Raw genomic sequence first — 21,561 nt, forward strand, 5'->3', positions numbered from 1 at the left:
ACAGAATGAAGATCTATTTTGATCATTCACAAATTTCAGGCGAGACAATTCACAAAAATAAAAACTAAAATTAGTCAGTGACATTTTTATATTGGAAAAAATTATTCCCTCTTTTATAACGAATCAGAGATTAGTTTATCTTCAACATAAAAATATCCGGGACTAAAATTATGATGAAAGTCGACTCTTTTAAGATTATCTTGGGGTTTCAAAACTTGTTGAAAATTCTCTTCAAGTCTCTTTATATGCTCATAAATTCTCTAAAATTTTCCTTTGCATTAAGATTGAGAGATAAATTTCAAATAATTTGAAAGATATATTTCACTCGATACCTTTCAAGAGTTTGTTCTGATCTCATTCAGCATAATATCATAATAATGATTGGTTTTGATAAACTTATTCAAAATGGTTGGTTAAAAAAAATTTAGTTTCGGTAAACTTACTTCAAGCTTGCCGAAAATTATGAAACTTAAGACTCACTTTTGGCTTTGATGAACTTGAATGAAAAAAAAGGCAAAATTACACCGCATGTCCTTTATCTTATTTTTTTGTAACACTTTGGTTCTTTATGTTTTTTTGTAACATTTTGATCTTTTATCTTTTATTTGTAACATTTTGGTCCTTTTATCTTTTTTATTTTTAACACTTTAGTCTTTTTTTTTGTAACACTTTGGTCCTTATCTTATTTATTTATAAAAAATAAAAGACCTAAATGTTACAAAAAAAAAATAATAAAGGACCATAGTGTTACAAAAAAAAAATAAAGAACCAAAGTGTTACATAAAAAAAATAAAGGACCAAAGTGTTACAAAAAAATAAGACAAAGAACCTGCAGTAAAATTTTGCCAAAAAAAAGAGAGGATAAAATCAAAAGTTCACTCAAACAGCGGGGGTAAGAAGATAACTGTAAAAGTATATATAGGATAAAATTCTCAAAGGAAATTGATCTTTAGACCCCCACATTGCTCCCAGTCCCTTCAAAACCTCGAAAATGCCTTTGATTTTGGATCCACTTTGATTCGAATTGTACAATACAAAATCTCCTTGTATTTCGGAAGATATGATCCGAAATAAGTCAATAGAAGTGTTTTGGAACATACTTTCCGAAATTGTAGTTAATTTTGAAAGATAGAATCTAAAACAAAGTGAACAAAAGCATTTTAGAAAATACGTTCTAAAATCCCAATTAGTTTTTAAAATATAGAATTCGAAACAAGTCAATAGTAAAGTTTTAGAAGATTCGTTTCGAAGTTGTAGTTCATTACAAAAATTACTTCCGAAATCCAAAAACATCCTAAAAATAACAAATGAGTCTAAAGAAATATGGGCTTGAAGCCCAAAATGACAAAAAAAACTAAATACCAAAAACGACGTCGTCCTAACAAACCGAACCTCCATTAATATTCATTTCTTTTCGCCGAAGCAAAACAAATAAAATAAAAAAAGTATCTACCAAAAAAGATAAAAAATAAAATAAAAAGTAAAATAAAAAAAGTACAAAAAGAAATCTTATTATAAAAAATATAAATCCACAAAGACCTCAAAAAACATAGAAGAAAATCACAATCTTTCTTTCTTTCTTCGTGAGTTTCAGATTTTTCTCTCTTGAATCGCCATGGCTGCTCTGCAATACCTTGAATCTCTTCGTAGTTCACATCCTGAACTCGGCGATTGGTACAATTCTCTTGCGGATCTGTACCAGAAAAAGCTATGGCACCAGCTCACTCAAAAGCTCGATGGCTTCCTCGCTCTTGCCGTTTTTCAGGTCTCACTCTTCGTTCAACACTCTTTTCACTATCAATTGCTATAATACTTTAATTCTTAGTTTTATTGTTTTTAATTTCGATCTTTTTTTAAGATTAGGGTTTGTATTTTTATGTTTTGTTGTTGTTGTTGTTGCGGTGAACTTAATCTCGGAGTTGAGTGTAGACGGTGACGATTTTGTTGATTTAGGGTTTTGTTTTTTTGAGCTGGTATTGGTATTGTGGTAAAGATGGGATTTTTTTGTTTTTGTTTTGGGTTTAGGTTTTTTGTTTTGGATCCGAGGATGTTAGGTAGGTCATAGAGTTGTGATTTTGATTGAATTGTTTATGAAATTGAATTTTGGGTGTTGGGGTGTTTAGAATTAGGGTTTTGATGGAAACTGAAATTTTGGTTTTTTTTTTATTAATTAAATAGATTTGGAGTTTTGTTGTTCAGTGTTTTGTGGGGAGTGATGTGAATGGTGGATGAAGTTTTTAGGGTGACTTTCTTTTTTGTTTTTTTTGGTGTATTTTGTTTTTAACGTTGCTCAAGCATTGTAGTTGTTTGTTTTGAAGTTTATAACTTATGTTGAAAGTTTCACTTGTACTCGAAGATGTGATTGATAAGTTAAAGACTGTTAATGATCAGAGTACAATGTAGATGTTTCATTTTTAACTAGATAAATGGTTCGGGGGATCAAATGTATTATAAATTGGTGTGAGTTTTTCCCCATTTGTTGAGTGGCTTTCTTTGCAATGAGGATCTTTATCACAAAGCTTACATCCTTAGTCTGTCTAATTTTATCAACTTCTTTGCTTCAGAAGAAATTTAAATTTTCAACTAGAAAATCTTTACTATCTTTGGAAACCATCGTTCAATCTTAGTTTAGAATACAATTGAATATTTCATTACAATTGAAAATTTAAAATTAAGAATGAAGTCCAAATTGTCATTTGATTTTAGTATGAGATGCATACTATGACAGAATTTGTGTTAAACTTATGTTTGGCTTCATTCTTCGGTGTTAGTGATTGGTTTACTAATGCTGCCACTCATCTATTAGCCTACTGTATTTGAAGCATCAATGATGTTACACATTTTGTGCACATTGTTATTTCTTTTTTTGGATATAATAAAATTTTCCATTACTTCTACTCCGATAATTTACTCTGCAGTATGTTCTTATTGTCGTTTATAGTTAATTTGTTTGACCAATTATTCTTGCTTTGAACTTTCAGGCTGGTGATGCTTTGATACAATTATATAACAATTTCATCACAGATTTTGAGACCAAAATCAACCTTCTCAAGCTTGCTCATTTTGCTGTGTTGGTTTCCCGACAGTATCCTGAGAGAGAAGCTGCCATCGGTTATCTTGAAGGGGTCATTGAGAAACTGCAAGCCACTAGAGAGCAGCGTATAGAAGAGCCTATCCTATACATTAAGATGCAAATCGCTTTATTTAAGCTTGAACAAGGTGATCAAAAAGAATGCAAGAATCTTCTCGAAAATGGAAAGAGCACACTAGACAGCATGACAGATATTGATCCAACTGTTTATGCTAGCTATTACTGGGTATCTTCTCAATATCACAAATCCCGTCAGGAATTTGCTGAGTTCTACAAAAGTGCCCTTCTCTATTTGGCATACACAGCAGTGGAGTCACTCTCTGACTCATTCAAATTGGTATGTTATTGAACTGTCTGAAATGTTTTACTTATTTATTTATTCCTTTTATGCTGTCTCAATTCGTGGCAAAATAATGGCTACGATTTACTCTGGTTACAGTTACTCTCTACTCAATTAGCACCTTGTCTTTTCTACATAAAAAATATGTGGGGAGAGAATGGAGAAACCAAGGGTAATATAATAAAGTGATGGATTTCCAAATGCGTAGAACTCAAGGTGTTGGTTAATTTACATTAGGCTGTTGTTTAACTTAAGGTTTTAGTCATATTTTTATCATCAAAATTAACAACTATGAAATAACTTGTGTATATGTGACACATGAGCATGTGTTTCACAGTAGCTAAATATCCATTTGTTGGGGGAGGTTCTCCCTTTTATTGATCTGGATTTTGGATTTGGTTAGTTACATCATGGAAACTTAGAGGATGCTGTAGCTGAAGTATACTGTAACATTTAGTTAAAAAGTTGTTTTTATCTAGGGGGTACATATTCAGTAATTCAAGACAGAAAACAGATATGAACTACGGCAAAATTTTGAAATTGTAAGATACATCATGACAGTAATAGAACACCAAATACTACTATTTAATCAATCAATACGATAATATCAAAATCTTCAATGAAATGAGAATCAATGTTTTAAAGTTAACTTACATTATTGTAAATATTCCTATGTGTATGTTGATATAAAAATAAAAAGGGTAAGAAAATACATCAGCTAATGGAAAGTCCTTGAAATGTCCAACATTAATCTGTAATCTGTGTCCAACATGAATGTGACACAATATGGATTTGAGTGATCCATGCTTCCTAGGTCTTAATAGTAATTAAGGATAAGTGATGCTTCTAACTGCGCTTATTCATATATAGTTCAAGGTCAATCCAATATGCTCCCTTTGTCTTGATGGTAATTAAGGATAAGTAGTGCTTCTGACCGCGGTTCTTCGTATATTGTCCAATAAAAAGGTTATCCTAATTGATCTTCCGTTACTATGTGACCTTACTGAAATCTAATACAGAGCGATGCTTTTATTTTGGTAAAATTGAACTGAATCTGTTTTTTTATTCATTTAATTGCACGTCCTTCTGCTTTATAGGTTACAGGAGATAGTAGTCTATGGTTTATTTTCTATTTATCCGCAGATATGATATTAGTTAATGCACCATTTTTGTCTTCTGTTAGGATTTGGCATTTGACTTGTCCCTTTCTGCCCTACTGGGAGATAATATCTACAACTTTGGAGAGCTACTTGCCCATCCTATTGTGAGTATTTGCTGATTATTATTTTGGAAGGCTTGCTCCTTCAAGTTTATTAACTCCACTCATCTATTTTAGTTACTATGTTGGATAACACAATTTACTATACCTTCGACAGATTAAGAGCCTCCTGGAAACAAAGGTAGAATGGCTCTACTATATTCTGCAGGCATTTAATTCTGGTGATTTGGTTCGATATCAAGAATTATGCCAGGTGCATAATGCTGCTTTAAGGGCTCAACCAGCACTAGTTCAAAATGAACAGAAGCTGTTGGAAAAGATTAACATTCTCTGTCTGATGGAAATTATATTCAGGTATATATTCATTAGATATGTCATCAAAATTTTGTTGATGAATTTGAAACTGTTTGTTTTATTTCCAACTAAAATGATTGTGGTTATTTGCAGCCGGCCTTCGGAAGATCGAACCATTCCCTTGAGTGTAATTTCTGAGCGCACAAAACTTTCTATTGAGGATGTGGAGCATCTCCTTATGAAGAGCTTATCTGTAAGTTCAACTTGAAGTTATCGAATGTTGCTTTTTGAAGATGTTTTTATGTTTTTCTTAGTAACCATATGATGTGGTTCACTTTCAACTCATGGGTTTGGGTAAATGGTGACAGTTTCCTTGTTTCTTTTTGAGTCATTCTTGTTATTGTTTATCTGTTGTCATGTTTCCACCTGAAGAATTATGTTGTTTCTTGGTTTTTACCTAGAGAAACTAGTTGGTTTTTTCTGCTTGACTTCTAGTTGCTAACTTGACACCCATGCAACAATTGATGATGCATTTTTCTTATTCTGCAAATGAGCACTTCCATCTTTTGGCACATTTTACCATTCAAAGTTGAAAAATGCTTTATGTGTATTTTGGACATGGTAGTTTTTTTTTGCTTTTTGTCCTATGTTTACCATCCACTGTTAATGTTGAAAATTTGTTGTTTTCACATATTGTTTGAACTGGTCTTTCTCTTCCTGTTTAGTGATTCTCTAGAGGGCTTTTTTGGAAATTGCTTATGTTTGAGAAAAAGCACTGCTATTTTATCAAGAGGCTTATTGTTTGTAAAGATCATATTATGTCGAGCAATTGTGTTAAATTTTTAATGTGTGTATATGAAAAAAAATGTTGCAGGTTCATCTGATTGAGGGTATAATTGATCAAGTTGACGGCACAGTACATGTTTCCTGGGTGCAACCAAGAGTTCTGGGTATTCAACAGATAAAATCATTGAGGGATCGACTGGACAGTTGGACAGGGAAAGTACACACGGCATTGTTGTCCATCGAGGCTGAAACGCCTGATCTAATTGGATCATAATTTTCTTTGTTTTCTACCAAATGTAATGATTTATCCTGAGGCAACAAAAGACGAAGAGACTTCCGAGTTACATGGGCATATAGCCAACTTATGCGCTTCATTTCCTTTTGCTGCTGCTTTTGAATGATTGCTGGAAATAGCAACCCGCATCAGTTCCGAACTAGTTGTTTTTACATCTTAGAGTGATGATAGAACTATGTACCTGGAACTTTAGAAGTTCTTATCATTTAATTGAGCCAAGCGACTATTTTCTATTGCCAAATTTCATGCTTAATCTATGTTATAAATCTTGTGTTGTCAAGTCACTAGTGATAAAATGACAACCAATTACTAGTGAAGACAACAAGGTAGTACGGAATTGCATGTTCAAATTAGTATAGTTTGGTTAACTCAGTGCTTGCGGCATAGGCTGGTTGGGTTTATCTATAAATTTTGGAACTACAATGAAACTCATTTATGGTTTGTTTGGCACAACTTCTTTAGAGCTTAACCAAACAGCTTATGCAATTTTTATATATTATTATAAGTTTGTCAAGTTAGTTTATGATTAAATAGCTTATAAAATTATAATTTTCACTAGTGTGAACTTATAAAATAGCATAAAACTTAATTTATATTGATAAGCGGTTTGCATAACCTCTAAAAAAAGTTGGGTCAAACGAGCCCTTAGTATTTAAGAGCATCTACAATGAAACTTTTCACATTTAAATATTTAACGAGTCTAAAGTATATACGTCACTTATTTATAATTTGACGATTTGTCTCGTGAGCTTAGTTCTGTTGGTAGGAACATCATACTTTATGTGCAGTCGGAGTTCGAATTCCTGATACAGAACTTATCGTACAATTTCAACCACTAGACTACTTGACAAAAGAAAAAATTCCGCACTTATGAGTTCTTTAGAATAGATACACAAAAAAATTAAAGGGGATAAGTTTTTTAGATAAATATTCTAATGTACTACTAGAAATTAAAAGAGAACTAACTTTGAAGCATGATTTTTTTAGAGCATATACTGCAAAAAATTAAAGGGGACACATTTTTTCCTTTTTTTAGTACCATGTTATAGTTATAAAATTTCTACCACTATTTTGAGATGACTAAGTTTTATCGATAAATCTATTATTTTCTTTGAGAAATTAACCGGCATAAATAGTAATTTTTAAGCGTCATTTAATTTGCAAATTCTAGTTATAGGATGTGTTTGTTTTCGGTGAAACATGGAAGAGAAGCCAATTTTTTTTACTTTGTTCCATTTTTATCCTTGCGCTCTTCCTCTAAAATAATGTGGCCCCAACACCTTTATTAATGACTACTTTTGTCATTTTAAAAATAAAATTATTTATCTTTTTTCGATATAAAACTCAATTCTTTTTTATTTCCCTCTTGTTTCTTTTATACCAAACAACACTATTAATCCCATTAAAAAAAAAACTACTGATCCACTCTATTTTCCATAACTTTCTTTCTTCTCACTCTTTCTCTTTTTCTCATTTTCTCTCCCATACAAAAAAGACCAATAAAGTGACAACACAAAGAAGGCTAGTAACTTGTAAAGAATAATGATGAGAATTGAGAAGGAATGATTGAAATTTCTCTTTGGTTCCCAATTTATGCATTAATATGATCACAATAGAACTACTCATTTTTTTGAAGATTTAATTGAGTCACATGTATATACACCACTTATTTATATAATTTTTAATAATAGTACTTAATAAACGTTCAATCCCTCCAACTTAGCACATCTTAAACAGTTCATATATATCAATTCTTATTTAAAAATCACTATCTATTAAGTATTAATACTTAAAAAATAAGTACACACCATTAGAAATAATTTAACTAGTTCTACATGAAATTAGTTATAGGTTTAGATAACTAGGTAATAAAGTGACTCGAATAAATTCGAGTGTCCAAAATTTGAACTTCAACCGATACATGTATAAAATGTAATATTCCATCTAACTAAATTTATTGAAACTGTTTTAATGCTTGGTGTACCATCTTTAATGTGTCACATGGGCACTTCAGTATTTAGCAAAAGTCTATGTAAGAGCAATAATATTAATTGACAGAGTTCAGAGCCAGAAGTGTACAAACAAAAGACACACTGAGGAATGGCACGTGATACACACATGGAAGCTACTAAGTTAATTTTATTGGATCCTTCAATGTAAGGGCTTATCACCAGTCACCACTAGTAGTACTCACTAGAACTTTGGCTTCTTTTTTATTTCTTTCTAACACAGTTTGATGTAAATGAAATGCTAAGGTAAGAGTTAAGGTAAATCAAGTCTTCAAAATTCAAATAATTGTATCATATGACAACTTGTGTCACCATGTCATATCATATGACATGATTTTCATGGCAAAGAATCTCTGAAGAAATTAAAATATCTCCTTCACACAAACAAATAATAATTGCTAGTACTTTTTTCATACACTTCTCTACATTTTCCTATTTATTTAGGCCACTCTAAATTGAATACTAGCTTATAAAATGAGTATTATTAAATATTGAATAGCTGGTATATAATCTGCCAAAAAAATTATGACATTTATACTGTCAATATACATTTCAATAGATATGACTATTTCAACAGATATGACTGGTGAGTGTAAGAGTGTGGGATTGTTTCTTGCTTCTAATTGGATTAAATTTTTGTAGTTTATTTACATTAACAGGTAATAAAATTTCATCATTAAACAATTGATTGTGTTGTAGTTAAATTAACCCCGGTAGGCCTGACTCCTTCTATAAATGAGAGGTGCAACTTATCTCGTGTTAGACTCGATAGAATGGTGTAGGTGTGTTCTGTTTAGATTCCTGAGATTCTTATTGGTTGTTCTACTCACTAGTTTTCCTCCCTTATTGTTTCTTCCTGGTCCCGGAGCTGGTGGGTGGTTTGGGGTTTTTTTCTTTGCTGGTTGTGATCTTGGGTGTTGGGGAGTCCCTCTGTCCCCCCTTGTTTTAGGCTGCTTTGTATTTCACTCGAGTACTCATTCGAGTACGTCCTTCGTTGGAGTATATATTGCCATTCAAGAAAAAAAAAAAAAAAACCACCAACCATTTTGGTCCATGTGTTAAGAGATGTTTCTTAAGCAAGTGGTCAGTGATTTGATACCTGATTTTTGCATATGGAGAAAACTCGATTGGAAGGAGAAAATTCATCTTATGTATTAAATAGATTCTTTGACAGAAATTAATCACTATTAAACAACAGCGAAAATTCTATATCTATAATATGATAAAAAAGAATAAGCTAGCATGACTGAAAAAAATCTATTGAACTTATGTTTTTATTCTGGTATTACTAGTCTCCTTTCCCAATTATTATTACCGGAGTAAAGGTCTCCAAACAAGTCTAAAAATTTGTCAGAACCAATGAACAGTGCCAATACATGTTAAGAGAATGCAAACATGCATATACACGACAAAGGTTTCAGGCTAAAAAGAACTCTACCATACCAAAACAAAACCATCACCAACAACTTTTCACTTTTAGTACATTAAAAACATCATAGAAACATGTTACACTTTTTCAACAACCTATTTCAATAGCCAAAAAAACAATAACTTTGTTCAAAAGACAATATATTTACCCCTCTTGTCTAACATAAAAAGAGGAACTCATGTCTGTAATGGAATCCTCAGGTGGACCATAGTAATTTTCATCTTTCTCATCATCCCATTTAAGAACCTCTTTTATGTACTTGAACGCTTCATCAACGGTTATTCTTTCCCTTGCCCTTACTTGCGCAACGAAAAGTTTCTTTCCTGTGATGGATGCATAAAGGTCTTTGAATTTCATCGCGACATAGAAGTAAGCTTGATGTGCTAGTGACTGGTAGTTGTCGTGCGCTCGTACCGGACAAAAATCGTTGAACCATTCACATGCGTTTAGGGATACTCTTTTCATCTTTTCCTCAAAGATGTCGTATTTGTTAAGAACAAGTATTAAAGGGGTGTCTTTGAAACAAGGGTGTCTCACCATTGTTTCGAATAGCTCCTTGCTTTGTATCATCTTGTTTTGGAGAAGAGTTCCGCTGCCGCTGCTGTCTGGTGCAAGATATAACTGATCATAGTCGCTTAGGGAAACGCAAAAGACGACTGCTCTAACATCTTCGAACATTTCAACCCACTTGCAACCTTCACTCATGCCCTTGGCATTCACCCTTATGAGTTGGTACCTGAGACATCAAATAAATGTTGTTAATCTTTGTGTTAAATAAAAATAATTGACATGGTTCTGAATATCAACAACTTTTAAGGAGACAAAGCTCTCTCGTGCCTAATTTTCTGTTCACAAAACTCGAATATGAGACATTACTTAACGGAAATCAAGCTCCTTTTCACTTGAACTGTAGGCCTGCTTGGATTGACTAATTTGAGCTTATTTACTGAGATTGGCACTTGTGACACTTAGAGAGAGCTTATAAAAACAACTTATGACAGCCATAAGGTATTTTTAGTTTATTTACATTAGTTGTCCAAGATAGCTTATGAAAACAGCTTGCAACTCATATGAACATAGTTTGACTTATTTAATCTTTTGTTACAGAAAAAGCTTATACATAAGCGCTTAATTAAGCTAACAATAGTTAGTCTCAATCACTTTTTCAAAGGCACAAAGACCAGTTCAGAAAAAAACGTGGTTGCTAGGTATCAAATGTTGCTAATTCAATATGCTTACTTGGTCTGAGGTGGCAACTGAGCATCAAGGTTATCTGTATAAGCTTCAAACTTTGGAGAACGATCATCGAGGGAGAATTCCATGAAAGCCAAACCATTTCCTTGAGTAACTCCTTCTGCATACAGTATGTCCCTTTCAGAAGGTTCATACTCATTGCTAGATATCTCAACAGCCTGAAAAAAAACAAGAGCACATAGATTACATGTCAATACCATTAATCTTGCCAATGCTGAAAAGGAAAATTGTGCTACTAAAACAATAACCATTCCCAGTATGATAGCCAATAAACTTAAATATTTATGAGCTATCCTAGAGAACTTGTGGAGATAAGTTAAAAAGAGCTTATGACATATCATAAGTTGTTTCCATAAGCTTTCTCAAACAGTCTCACTCTCACAAGTGCTTATGACAGGAGATAAGCTCAAATAAAGCAATTCAAACTGGCCTAATTATAGCATCTGTAAATTGTAATATTCAGAATGAACAATGACTAAAGAATAAAATTTATAAACACCGTAGTTTTAAGAAGACGCCAGTTTCAAGGATGATTAGATAAGCAATTACCCGACTCAAGAAGTACTCTGCAACATCTGGAAGGAAGTGAAGCTCGTCTTTTCTTTTGAAGGTTTCTTGTATTGCTGGATCTTTCCACACTTCTTCAACTAATGGTGCATATTCACGTGTCGCTGCAGGGAAGAATGCATCTAAATCTCCAGTGGCTATAATGTCCAAGAGCCAGTCGGAAAAATGTTTTAGCCTTGGGTTGAGAGAATAGACGCATTCACTAGTATTACTAGCTTCACCATTGCTACCTGAATAAAGATTGAATGAAATACGGTAAAACACTGAAAGCTTTCTGATGTCATTACAGGATGATGACTATAAATGTTAGCCATAGGATTAACATTAACACAGACCAAATCTATATTCAGAACCGGAATAATTTGCAGCAGATTAATCATTTCTTAAATAAAATAGAAACCAAGTACGTATGTGTCGAATGCAATAAAACGTAACGAATATTTTCTGTAAACGCTTCACTACCTACCAAGAGCCAGATATTTTGCAGGGCTAAACCGAGTTATCGTGGTGAAAAGTATCACCACATAACACCAACAGATGTGCACTCTTAATGAAAAGAGTCACTTATCAGTTTATTACAGAATGTAATTATGTTCATCCACTAGATATATGGTAGCACCTACGAAGTTCTTATTCTTTAAAGAATAATAGTTGACAATTGTAATGATTTTGATGTTCCTTTTCACTGTTAAAAAGTTCTAAAATAAGGGATATGGAAAGGTTGACACAGAATTTCAGTTGCTAAGTTTACCGAGCTATCCTTTAATTCCACTAATAAAAGGGATTCTAGCAAATATAGCAAAATCGATAATAAAAATATATAGGTTCCACCATCATTCTTTGTTTAAGGTTAGGAAGCTTGGAGTAAGCAAGGAGATTAACAAATGCAACATTAAGAAGTTTAGTTTGCAATTGATATAATTCATGAAAATTGAAGCGTCGAATTTTCTTCATACAGTCTCGTGTTCACTAAACGGCGACACTAAATTGGAAACTAAGAAATAAATAATCAACATGACATAAAACATTACCGGCTTCCGTAATTTGAGCAGGAGAACTTTGTCCATTCATTCTAGAAACAGCCTCCTCTTCAAAGCGCTCTCTTCCATCAAGTAAAATGCTAAGATATTTATACATGTTACTCTGTATCATCAGCTTAACGTCCTCCAGCTCTTGAGCGGTAAATTTGTTCCCGTATAAAAATTTGGCCTGCTCAGCAGTTACAAGATCGCCACAGTGGAAAATCATGTGAAAATCAATATTAAACACTGAGACTTGAAAATGTTATTGCTTTAATATCAACTAAGTTCACTTATTAGTCATATTTATATAACATTTCATGTTCTTCTATAGTATATATATGTTGTATATGTACGTGTTTTGTATTGAAGAACTCGTAAGTACCTTGGTATTGTGTTCATATTCATGCAACATTGAGGTCTAAACATTTGAAATAAAAGACATACCTGCTTAAACATAGTGCTAGTTCCAGATCCTTGAATTCCAAGAAGAAGAAGCTTCTGAGTTTTTTTCTGTTCCAGATATTTAGGAATTGTAGTATAATTACTAGTCTCGTCTCTTGAACCATGAGGCTGTCCATGAGGAAAAGGTAGAGAGAATAGTGCACAAACAAATCTTGTTGATGCCTGTCAAGGAAATAGTAAACGTCTCTTTCGTTATTATTTTACTCTCCCTAATTTAACTTAAATATGTTACCACCTACAATTATTTAAGTGAATATACCTTCTCCCAAATGTTTCCTCGTATATTCTTTTGACCTTCCTCCTCGTAACGACCATCATCGTAAACCCAAAAGTGAGTATCACGTGGACACTGCACGTTTGCCAACTGAAAATTCAAAGAAGACGGTTATTCCATTGAATTCAGTAATGCAAAAGAGCCACGATAATGATAAGGATCATCCGAAGATTAGAATGGGGTCAATATTTTTGTAAAGCTTACCCTGAGTACCCTCAGTTCAAGTTTTGTAATCTCTCGACCATTCATGTAGACCTCGGTGTTTCCATTACTTGCATCAGTGCTAAGTTTGCCAGAGAAATTCAAGTTTGAACTAATGATTCTGTCAGGTTTTTCCCCTTCCTATAAAATGAATAACAATAGAAGTCAAAGCCTACTCTTTTATTATAAATCAAAATATAGTAATTTTATAACAATACAAGTCAAAGCCTAATCTTTGAAAAGAAAAAAAATGATTTTGAAATTGAAATACTATACATTCCATGTCAGCTGAAAAATAATATTCCACACAAAGGGAAAATTGAAGCAGAAAACATTCTATGTAATAAAGCAAAGATCATCACCTTTCCCCATAGACCGGATTCTTTGTCGTACCAATATCTACCAGGCTTCAGCTTACGTGGAGGTAAGGGGCATCCAAGTAATTCTGCCATCTCGTCAGGCTTTAGGGGCAATCCATTGACACTCAACTGCTCCGGCTGAAGCTGATTAGCCGAACATTCTTTCTCTGCTTTCATAATTTGCTTAACTTCTAGAGGACTCAACAGTCGGGACAACACCCTCGAATATCTACCCAATTTCAAACGCTTTGTTTCATCTATAGGCTGGCCAATGCATGTTACACATTTACGCCCTTCAGGCATCGATCCCATTGCCCTAAGCACACAGTTACTGCAATACTTAGCATTACAAACTATGCAAGACTCTTTAGTTTCCCACTTCCCTTTTCTACACCTATAACAAACTCTTATTTTCTTTTTCTTCTTTTCTTTCACAACTCCAACGTATTCCGGATACACCGGCTTCACAACTTCCACCGACTCTTTCATCTGAGACCTTTCAACCGTATTAAAAGTCACAACCGGCACCCTCTTCGCTTCATTAATCACCGGCTTAGTACCAACATTTGAAGGGTTATGAACCGAAGCAGGCGAAGCAGAAGGCGAACCAGAAGAAAGATCCGGGTTTAGTAACACAGAAACCACAGATTCTGAACTTCCCGACACCCTCGGACTATGATTAGGAGAGCCTGTCACACCAGTAATACGAGACATCGGCAAAGGGATTCGTTCAACTGCTCTTGATTTCACACCTAACGGCTCGATTTTCGGTACTTCATACGGAACCGGCGGACCTAAATATTCCAAAGCTATAGAATAATCAGAATTAGTAACATCATCAGGAACAGAAGCACCAGGAGGAAGCATATTATTCACCAAACCCCTCCAACTATCTCCTCTACTATGATCCATACTTTGCAATAATCACCAAAATCACTTAAACCTCAATGTTTCAAATTGTTAAAATTCTTCAGCATCATCAATAGCTACTAAACCTTGTTCCCTCTAAAATATCACATCAACAAAATTTATAACTAAATAGATTTCAACATATGAAAGAATAGAGATTATATACACTAAAAAACAAATAGATTGAAAAAATCATAGTTGAATTGTGTTACTATATAAAGAAGTTTTAGGTTATGTTGAACAAGTCACAGTCATGATTCATGAAGCAGCCGCAACCAAAACATTGAAAATTGAAAGCCTTCATAGTTGAATAGCTTCAAATATATATTGAAAAATTAAAATTGAATTGAAAGAAAAATAAGCAAGAATAAAGTCAAATAAAAAGCAAACAAAATTCAAATCAGGTTATATAATCTAATAATAATCTAAACATGACTTGAGACAAAAAATAAACAACATAAGACTGATGAAGATGTGAAATAGCTACAGTCAAAAACAGACAAAAACTAAAAAACCAAACAAAAAACAATATTTTCAACCTTTTGAATTATAGTATGACCAAACAAAACGGTCATAATTATAAATACAAGTTTTTTTGATTGTTGAAAAACTCAAGAGTCCAACTACTTTATTATTAAATGTTGTCATAAGAAGATTAATTTAGAAGCATACCCAAATGTTGAAATTTTGAGCTAAGACTGAAAAATAAGAAGAAGAAAGAAAAAGATAATATTTTTGAATAAAAAGAGTTTAACTTTTTAGTGAGAGAAAGTAGAAGAGAGTGTACCTTATAGAAAAGGAAGAAGATGAAAGTGAATCTGATCTTTAAATCTAAGGTGGTATTGCTTTTGATGAATAGGTGAAATAGAAAGGTTTTTATGAAACCCCACTAAACCACTACACTACACTACACTAGGAAGTATTTGATAAAGGAAATGAGAAAGAGATAGAAAGAGAAAAATGGTGGCTAGCTTCAGAAAGTATAAGAGGCAGAAGTTGAAGATGAAGTAAGTAGTATAGTGTAGTAGTAGTAGTAGTGAAAATGGGTCCCACACTTAGGACCCCATTGTTAAAAATGTTAATAATCTCAAGTGTTTGGAGTTGTTGCTTTTGTGCTTCTTCTCTAATATGTTTATTCCAATATTTAATAGAGATGTTGCAGAGATATTTAATATATGTTTCATATTATTGTGGATTTGTGAGAATTACTATAATTTTGTAAAAGAGAAATAATATATATGAAATTATGATTCACACATATCGTCGGAGCTTTCGCCCCCACAACAAAACAGTTAGGTTTAACGAAATTTTGAACTAATCTCATTCCTTGTTTATGAGTCAATATTCAACACCATGATATAAAATATGTATTTGATGGAACTTATATCCTTTTAAAGTCAATATAATTGTGTAGTCGTGTAATCAAATTTTATGGATTGTCTGATTAAGATCAAGCGATCCTAGTTTAAAGACAGTATTTTTTATATATGACGGGCGGCTAAAAACTCTATAACTGCGTGGTTGTAGCGAATTTCTACGGTGTATAATCCGTATCCTTTTTAAGTCATTTCTCATATTTCTCATCCTATAATGATTTCAATCGTTTATCTATCTATTGGGGCGGTTTCATTCTGCTATACAAACATGTACTACTTAAATAAAATATGTGAGTTTGTCATTGAAAACAAAAAATATATGATCTATGTTGGTGAGATTTTCTTTTTGTGATAAAATATGTTGTCATGATCTATGTGTACTGTTTTTTTCTATGTGTGCTTATATGATATGATGTTGATCTATTCTTAATCTTAATTATTATTCCTCCAAATAGTTAATTAAATTAAAGCAAAAATTGGTCGTGAAGAGGAAGACAACGGAACTCGTGGGGGCTACTGTCATACTCACACTTACACCCCCCACATTATTACCCCCACGCGCCTTTTACCTCTCACCCTACTACAGTACACATGAACAACATCACTCAAATATGAATAAATCTATTTATTTTTTTTATAATTAAAATGAATTTTTTTATTCTGTCTAAATTGGATTTGGTTTCACTCTTGTGTTTTGATCAGTTATAGCTTTCAGATGTTCGATTTAGATCGATGATTGAAATTGTTTCACTATGTAAAATTATTGTACAGTTTGAACTGTCTAATTCAAAATCAACTGTTAAGATTAACTTTTGTGTGAAATTGCAGGGACTCGAACTATAAATTATCGCGATCTATCTAAATCATGCAAATGTGGTTTGCAACTAATTGTCTTTATAAACATTCAATAGTATGAAGTAAATGTAAATGTATTGCATCTCATAAACAAATATAGGGGAAAACATAAAATTTAATTGATGCTCTAAACTTCAAAAAATTGATGCCCTAAAAAATTGCGAGGAAGAGAATAAAAGGAAAAAATGGAAAAAATATATAAAAGACGAGTAGAAGAAGATGATAATGTCAAACCTGGGTGTAATGGTCAGAAAGTATTAGGCTGAGGTGCGGGTGGATGACGATTTTTGAGGTTCCTTAACGAAAGTTTCAAAGAAAATGCAAAAGGAAGGATATATTAGGGATTGGGAAAGGTTTCAAAGAAGAGTAAAGTTTTAACAAATACAGTATTTATTAATCTTCTCACGTTAACACAAGTGAATTTTGTACACTAACAAGTGTCTTAATGACACGTGTTAGTTTTTCCCATTATATATATATATATATATATATATATATATATATATATATATATATATATATATAGGGGGCTGCTAATTTAGACCCAGTTGGGTCTAAATTAGCAAGGTGCACCTTTTGAGTTGGACAAAAATACCCATTTTTTATTTTTTTGGAAGAATAGAGCAACAGGGGCATTTCTGTAATTTTACGCAACAGTACACGCACCCCCCACTTCTTTTTTCCCCCCCATGACACGTGGCAGCGCGTTATTTGACAAAAGCCAAGCGCGTGCATCACACGCGCCGACAGGCGCGCGTGGGTGAAGGCCACACGCGGAGAGAGAAAGCTTTTAAAAAGGAAAGGCCACGTGTCACATTTTAATTGGCTGCGTTAATTTTTTTTCATTTTATACTTTAAACTCGATTATTTCATCGTAAATTAATTTTTTATTTTTTAATTTTTATACCAAAATTCATAATTTTTTTTTCTCTACAAATAGAGACTTGGTTTGTTTGATTTGGACACCGAAAAAAAAACGCAATTTTTCACTACTTTAAACTCGATTATTTCGTCGTAAATTAATTTTTTATTTTTTATTTTTTATACCAAAATTCATAATTTTTTTTTCTCTACAAATAGAGACTTGGTTCGTTTGATTTGGACACAGAAAAAAAAACTCAATTTTTCACTACCTTAATCTCATCAAATAACTAATAATCAACTTACTGAAACCATTTTACCAGCAAAATGGTTTCAGTTTACAACTCTCTGAAACCATTCTACCAGATAAATGGTTTCAGAAGCAAACACAATTAATAAATTACTCACTGAAACCATTCTACCAGTAAAATGGTTTCAGAATACAACTATGTGCAACCATTCTACAAGGTAAATGGTTTGAGAAGCAAATAACTAATAATCTACTTACTGAAACCATTCTACCAGCAAAATGGTTTCAGATTACAACTCTCTGAAACCATTGTACCAGATAAATGGTTTCAGAAGCAAACACAATTAATAAATTACTCACTGAAACCATTCTACCAGTAAAATGGTTTCATAATACAACTATGTGCAACCATTCTACAAGCTAAATGGTTTCAGAAGCAAATAACTAATAATCAACTTACTGAAACCATTCTACCAGCAAAATGGTTTCAGATTACAACTCTCTGAAACCATTGTACCAGATAAATGGTTTCAGAAGCAAACACAATTAATAAATTACTCACTGAAACCATTCTACCCGTAAAATGGTTTCAGAATACAACTATGTGCAACCATTCTACAAGCTAAATGGTTTCAGAAGCAAATAACTAATAATCAACTTACTGAAACCATTCTACCAGCAAAATGGTTTCAGATTACAACTCTCTGAAACCATTGTACCAGATAAATGGTTTCAGAAGCAAACATTAGTTTTTAATTATCGTTTTATCTCATTTAAGGTAGTGAAAAATTGCGTTTTTTTTTTCGGTGTCCAAATCGAACGAACCAAATCTCTATTTGTAGGAAAAAAAATTATGAATTTTGGTATAAAAAATAAAAAATAAAAAATTAATTTACGACGAAATAATCGAGTTTAAAGTAGTGAAAAATTGCGTTTTTTTTTCGGTGTCCAAATCAAACAAACCAAGTCTCTATTTGTAGAGAAAAAAAAATTATGAATTTTGGTATAAAAATTAAAAAATAAAAAATTAATTTACGACGAAATAATCGAGTTTAAAGCATAAAATGGAAAAAATCACGCAGACCCATTCATATGCTGACACGTGGCTGCCTTTTTCAAAAGTAAAATTTTCTCTCTCCAGCTTATAATCTAGTGTGGCGCAGACAAGAGGGTAGGATGATCTGGGCTGTCTGATCAATCAGACAGCCTTAATGAGATCACATCTTGGCTGTCTGATGGAAATCAACGGTCTGTAACCATGGTCCTTCCGTACGCGCGCGACACTGGATCCACGTCTATTAATTTTTAAGAAGGTGGGGGCGCGTGTCAGTATTTTTTTTTTATGTAAAATTACAGAAATGCCCCTGTTGCTCTATTCTTTCAAAAATTAAAAGAATGGGTATTTTGGTCCAATTGAAAAGGTGCACCTTGCTAACTTAGACCTAACTAGGGTCTAAGTTAGAAAACCCCATATATATATATATATATATATATATATATATATATATATATATATATATATATGAGTCAGGATCCGTTGACACCAACTAGTTTGACACCAAATGTTACACCTCTCAATAACGTTTTAACCGATATAAATTTTATAAAATCCACCGTTGGATTGAAAGTTTACATCATATAGATCATTTGTGTAAAATTTCAAATAAATCCAAAATCATTTGATATGTTATTGAGATACATCAAAATTAACGGTTTTTGTATTTTTTTAAATGCCGTTAATCTTTACGTGTCTCAATAGCATATCAAATGATTTTGGATTTGTCTGAAATTTTACACAAATGATCTATATGATGTAAACTTTTAATCCAACGGTGGATTTTATAAAATTTATATCGGTTAAAACGTTATTGAGAGGTGTAACATTTGGTGTCAAACTAGTTGGTGTCAACGGATCCTGACTCTATATATATATATATATATTGCGTGTGAATGTGGAAGTGAATTGTCGTCTATGTAAATTATCGATATGTATTTATATCGACAATTGGAGGCTATTTTTTCCTATTCGAAAATTATACTCTAACAAAATAACTTGATGGAAGAATAAAAATATTTGTTGTCTTTTAAAATTTCAATTACTAATTTATTAGTTAAAATACTTTTTCATTAAATATGATGTTGTTGGATGTGATTTTTCCTCGAGTAATTTGGAATTCAAATTCATTCATCCTGTGTGAATATTCACATATGTCAAATGCAGCCTACCACAAGTAATAAAATTGCGTAATTAGTGTTTTTTTTCCTTTTCATTGATTAAATTAGTGTAAAATATTAAGATAAAGACAAATAATAAAATGATAAAAGAAAATAAATTAAGAAAATGTTTGACAAATTTAGATACTAATAATACAAAATTCAACAGCAAAATAAATAAAGTTCAACCAAAAAATTCTTCCACTAAAAAGTTACACTTAAATTATCTCAAACAACCCATCTTTTTATAAAATTTATTAACCGCTTAAATTTAATTTTTTGTCAAATAGTCTAGTGGTTAGAAATTATACTATTACGGTGGATAAGTGGGAAGATTAGAGTTCGACCTCAATCCCTTACATATATATAATGTAATGTTCCTACTAACTAAGCTCACGAGACACTAACCACTTAAATTTTACTTCTTATTAATAATACAAACTTTTTTTAAGATAAAGTGAAACTATCTTTATTTTTTTGGTACAACTATTTTTGTTTCTAAAAGTACTGTAGTACTAGAAAAGGATAAAAGAAATGAAAAGCAGTAGATTCTTGAAGCAGAGATTCGTGGCATACACGCTTTATAAAATGGAGAGTGTGATGTATATTCCACCTCATTTATTACTATCATTTGAGTTTCAAACTTCAAAACTTCCAACTCGTTGACAATTTAAAAGCAAAGTCACCACGTAATTACTTTTTTTGACTTAGATATGAAAAATATCTCATCTAAAAAAGTTGCTCCATAATCTCATCAATTATTTTATACTGTTCTACATGAACAAACATGGTACCATAGAGTATGGAGTTTGGTTGATAATAATTGTTCAATACGAATAAAATTGTCTTTAGTTTATTCACCGCTAATTCATAAAGTCTATAAATCGAATAGATAACGGTTCTCCATCCAACCATCAATCTTTTTAAGACCATCTCCAATAAAAGTATCTTAGTCAGTTTCATAAAAGGATGATCTGTTCCTTTTTTTTTCTCTCTCCATCGGAGGAACTTGACGTGACAAGTCGTATCATTTGCAAAAGTATCTTAAATAAGATATGGTATCATCATCAATGTTTAGTTGTATTAATGTATTATAGCATCATTATTTTTATAAAATATATGGTACTTTATAATTTTTTTTACAGTTGAAACATAATAGGTATGAGTTGCAAAAATATAGCGTAGCATTGAATGAACCACTTATTAATCCTATATAAAACTCAAAATAGTCATTAAAAATGCTCTAAAAAGCAAAATTTTCGCATTACTCACCTTTCTCCTAACATTGTTATCGAACCACCTACCCACACTCACCTCCCCCATGCATATATGTATAACTTTTAGGAGAATGTATATGAGTTGCTAATGACACCTCTTAATTTACCCATTCTTGTTTTAGATGTTTGTAAATAAATTATTGTGATTTTATCTTATAATATTTTAGAGGATGTTTTCAGTTAAAATTTAATATGACTAAATATAAAAACTCGTTAT

General features: G+C 32.2%; 2 protein-coding genes across 4 annotated transcripts; one reads left to right on the forward strand and one right to left on the reverse strand.

Annotated features, from left to right (window-relative positions):
* Window positions 1-1,433: 1,433 nt before the first annotated feature.
* On the forward strand, window positions 1,434-6,266 carry LOC123907631 (26S proteasome non-ATPase regulatory subunit 13 homolog B). Its single transcript, XM_045957973.1, has 6 exons — window positions 1,434-1,765; window positions 2,982-3,428; window positions 4,615-4,695; window positions 4,808-5,004; window positions 5,098-5,197; window positions 5,819-6,266. Exons 1-6 carry the CDS (start codon window positions 1,616-1,618, stop codon window positions 6,002-6,004), a joined length of 1,161 nt encoding a protein of 386 aa, XP_045813929.1. The 5' UTR covers window positions 1,434-1,615; the 3' UTR covers window positions 6,005-6,266.
* A 3,224-nt stretch (window positions 6,267-9,490) lies between these two features.
* On the reverse strand, window positions 9,491-15,866 carry LOC123907632 (extra-large guanine nucleotide-binding protein 3-like). Of its 3 annotated transcripts, none has more exons than XM_045957974.1 (9): window positions 15,299-15,866; window positions 13,606-14,607; window positions 13,247-13,384; window positions 13,028-13,132; window positions 12,751-12,930; window positions 12,316-12,493; window positions 11,267-11,514; window positions 10,703-10,875; window positions 9,491-10,199 (listed from the first exon to the last, which is right to left on the reverse strand). In XM_045957974.1, the coding sequence occupies exons 2-9, from the start codon at window positions 14,512-14,514 to the stop codon at window positions 9,608-9,610; spliced, it is 2,523 nt and encodes an 840-aa protein (XP_045813930.1). In that variant the 5' UTR covers window positions 14,515-14,607; window positions 15,299-15,866; the 3' UTR covers window positions 9,491-9,607. The 3 variants fall into 3 exon arrangements, with proteins under 3 accessions (XP_045813930.1, XP_045813932.1, XP_045813931.1); XM_045957976.1 differs by having other exon boundaries at window positions 13,606-14,411; window positions 15,299-15,664; XM_045957975.1 differs by having other exon boundaries at window positions 15,184-15,301.
* Window positions 15,867-21,561: the final 5,695 nt, after the last annotated feature.

Source organism: Trifolium pratense, linkage group LG2 (assembly GCF_020283565.1).
Source record: "Trifolium pratense cultivar HEN17-A07 linkage group LG2, ARS_RC_1.1, whole genome shotgun sequence".
Taxonomy (NCBI): domain Eukaryota; kingdom Viridiplantae; phylum Streptophyta; class Magnoliopsida; order Fabales; family Fabaceae; genus Trifolium; species Trifolium pratense.

What these genes read in the sequence shown, in the direction of transcription:
- LOC123907631 (XM_045957973.1), top strand. Translation starts at nt 1,616, where the DNA reads ATGGCTGCTCTGCAATACCTTGAATCTCTTCGTAGTTCACATCCTGAA. An exon ending in TCTCTGACTCATTCAAATTG is followed by an intron (nt 3,429 to 4,614) that starts GTATGTTATTGA and finishes GTCTTCTGTTAG; the next exon opens with GATTTGGCATTTGACTTGTC. An exon ending in CTGATGGAAATTATATTCAG is followed by an intron (nt 5,005 to 5,097) that starts GTATATATTCAT and finishes GGTTATTTGCAG; the next exon opens with CCGGCCTTCGGAAGATCGAA.
- LOC123907632 (XM_045957974.1), bottom strand. Translation starts at nt 14,514, where the DNA reads ATGGATCATAGTAGAGGAGATAGTTGGAGGGGTTTGGTGAATAATATG. An exon ending in TTGAACTGAGGGTACTCAGG is followed by an intron (nt 13,133 to 13,246) that starts GTAAGCTTTACA and finishes TTGAATTTTCAG; the next exon opens with TTGGCAAACGTGCAGTGTCC. An exon ending in TGCTCAAATTACGGAAGCCG is followed by an intron (nt 11,515 to 12,315) that starts GTAATGTTTTAT and finishes ATCTTTATTCAG; the next exon opens with GTAGCAATGGTGAAGCTAGT.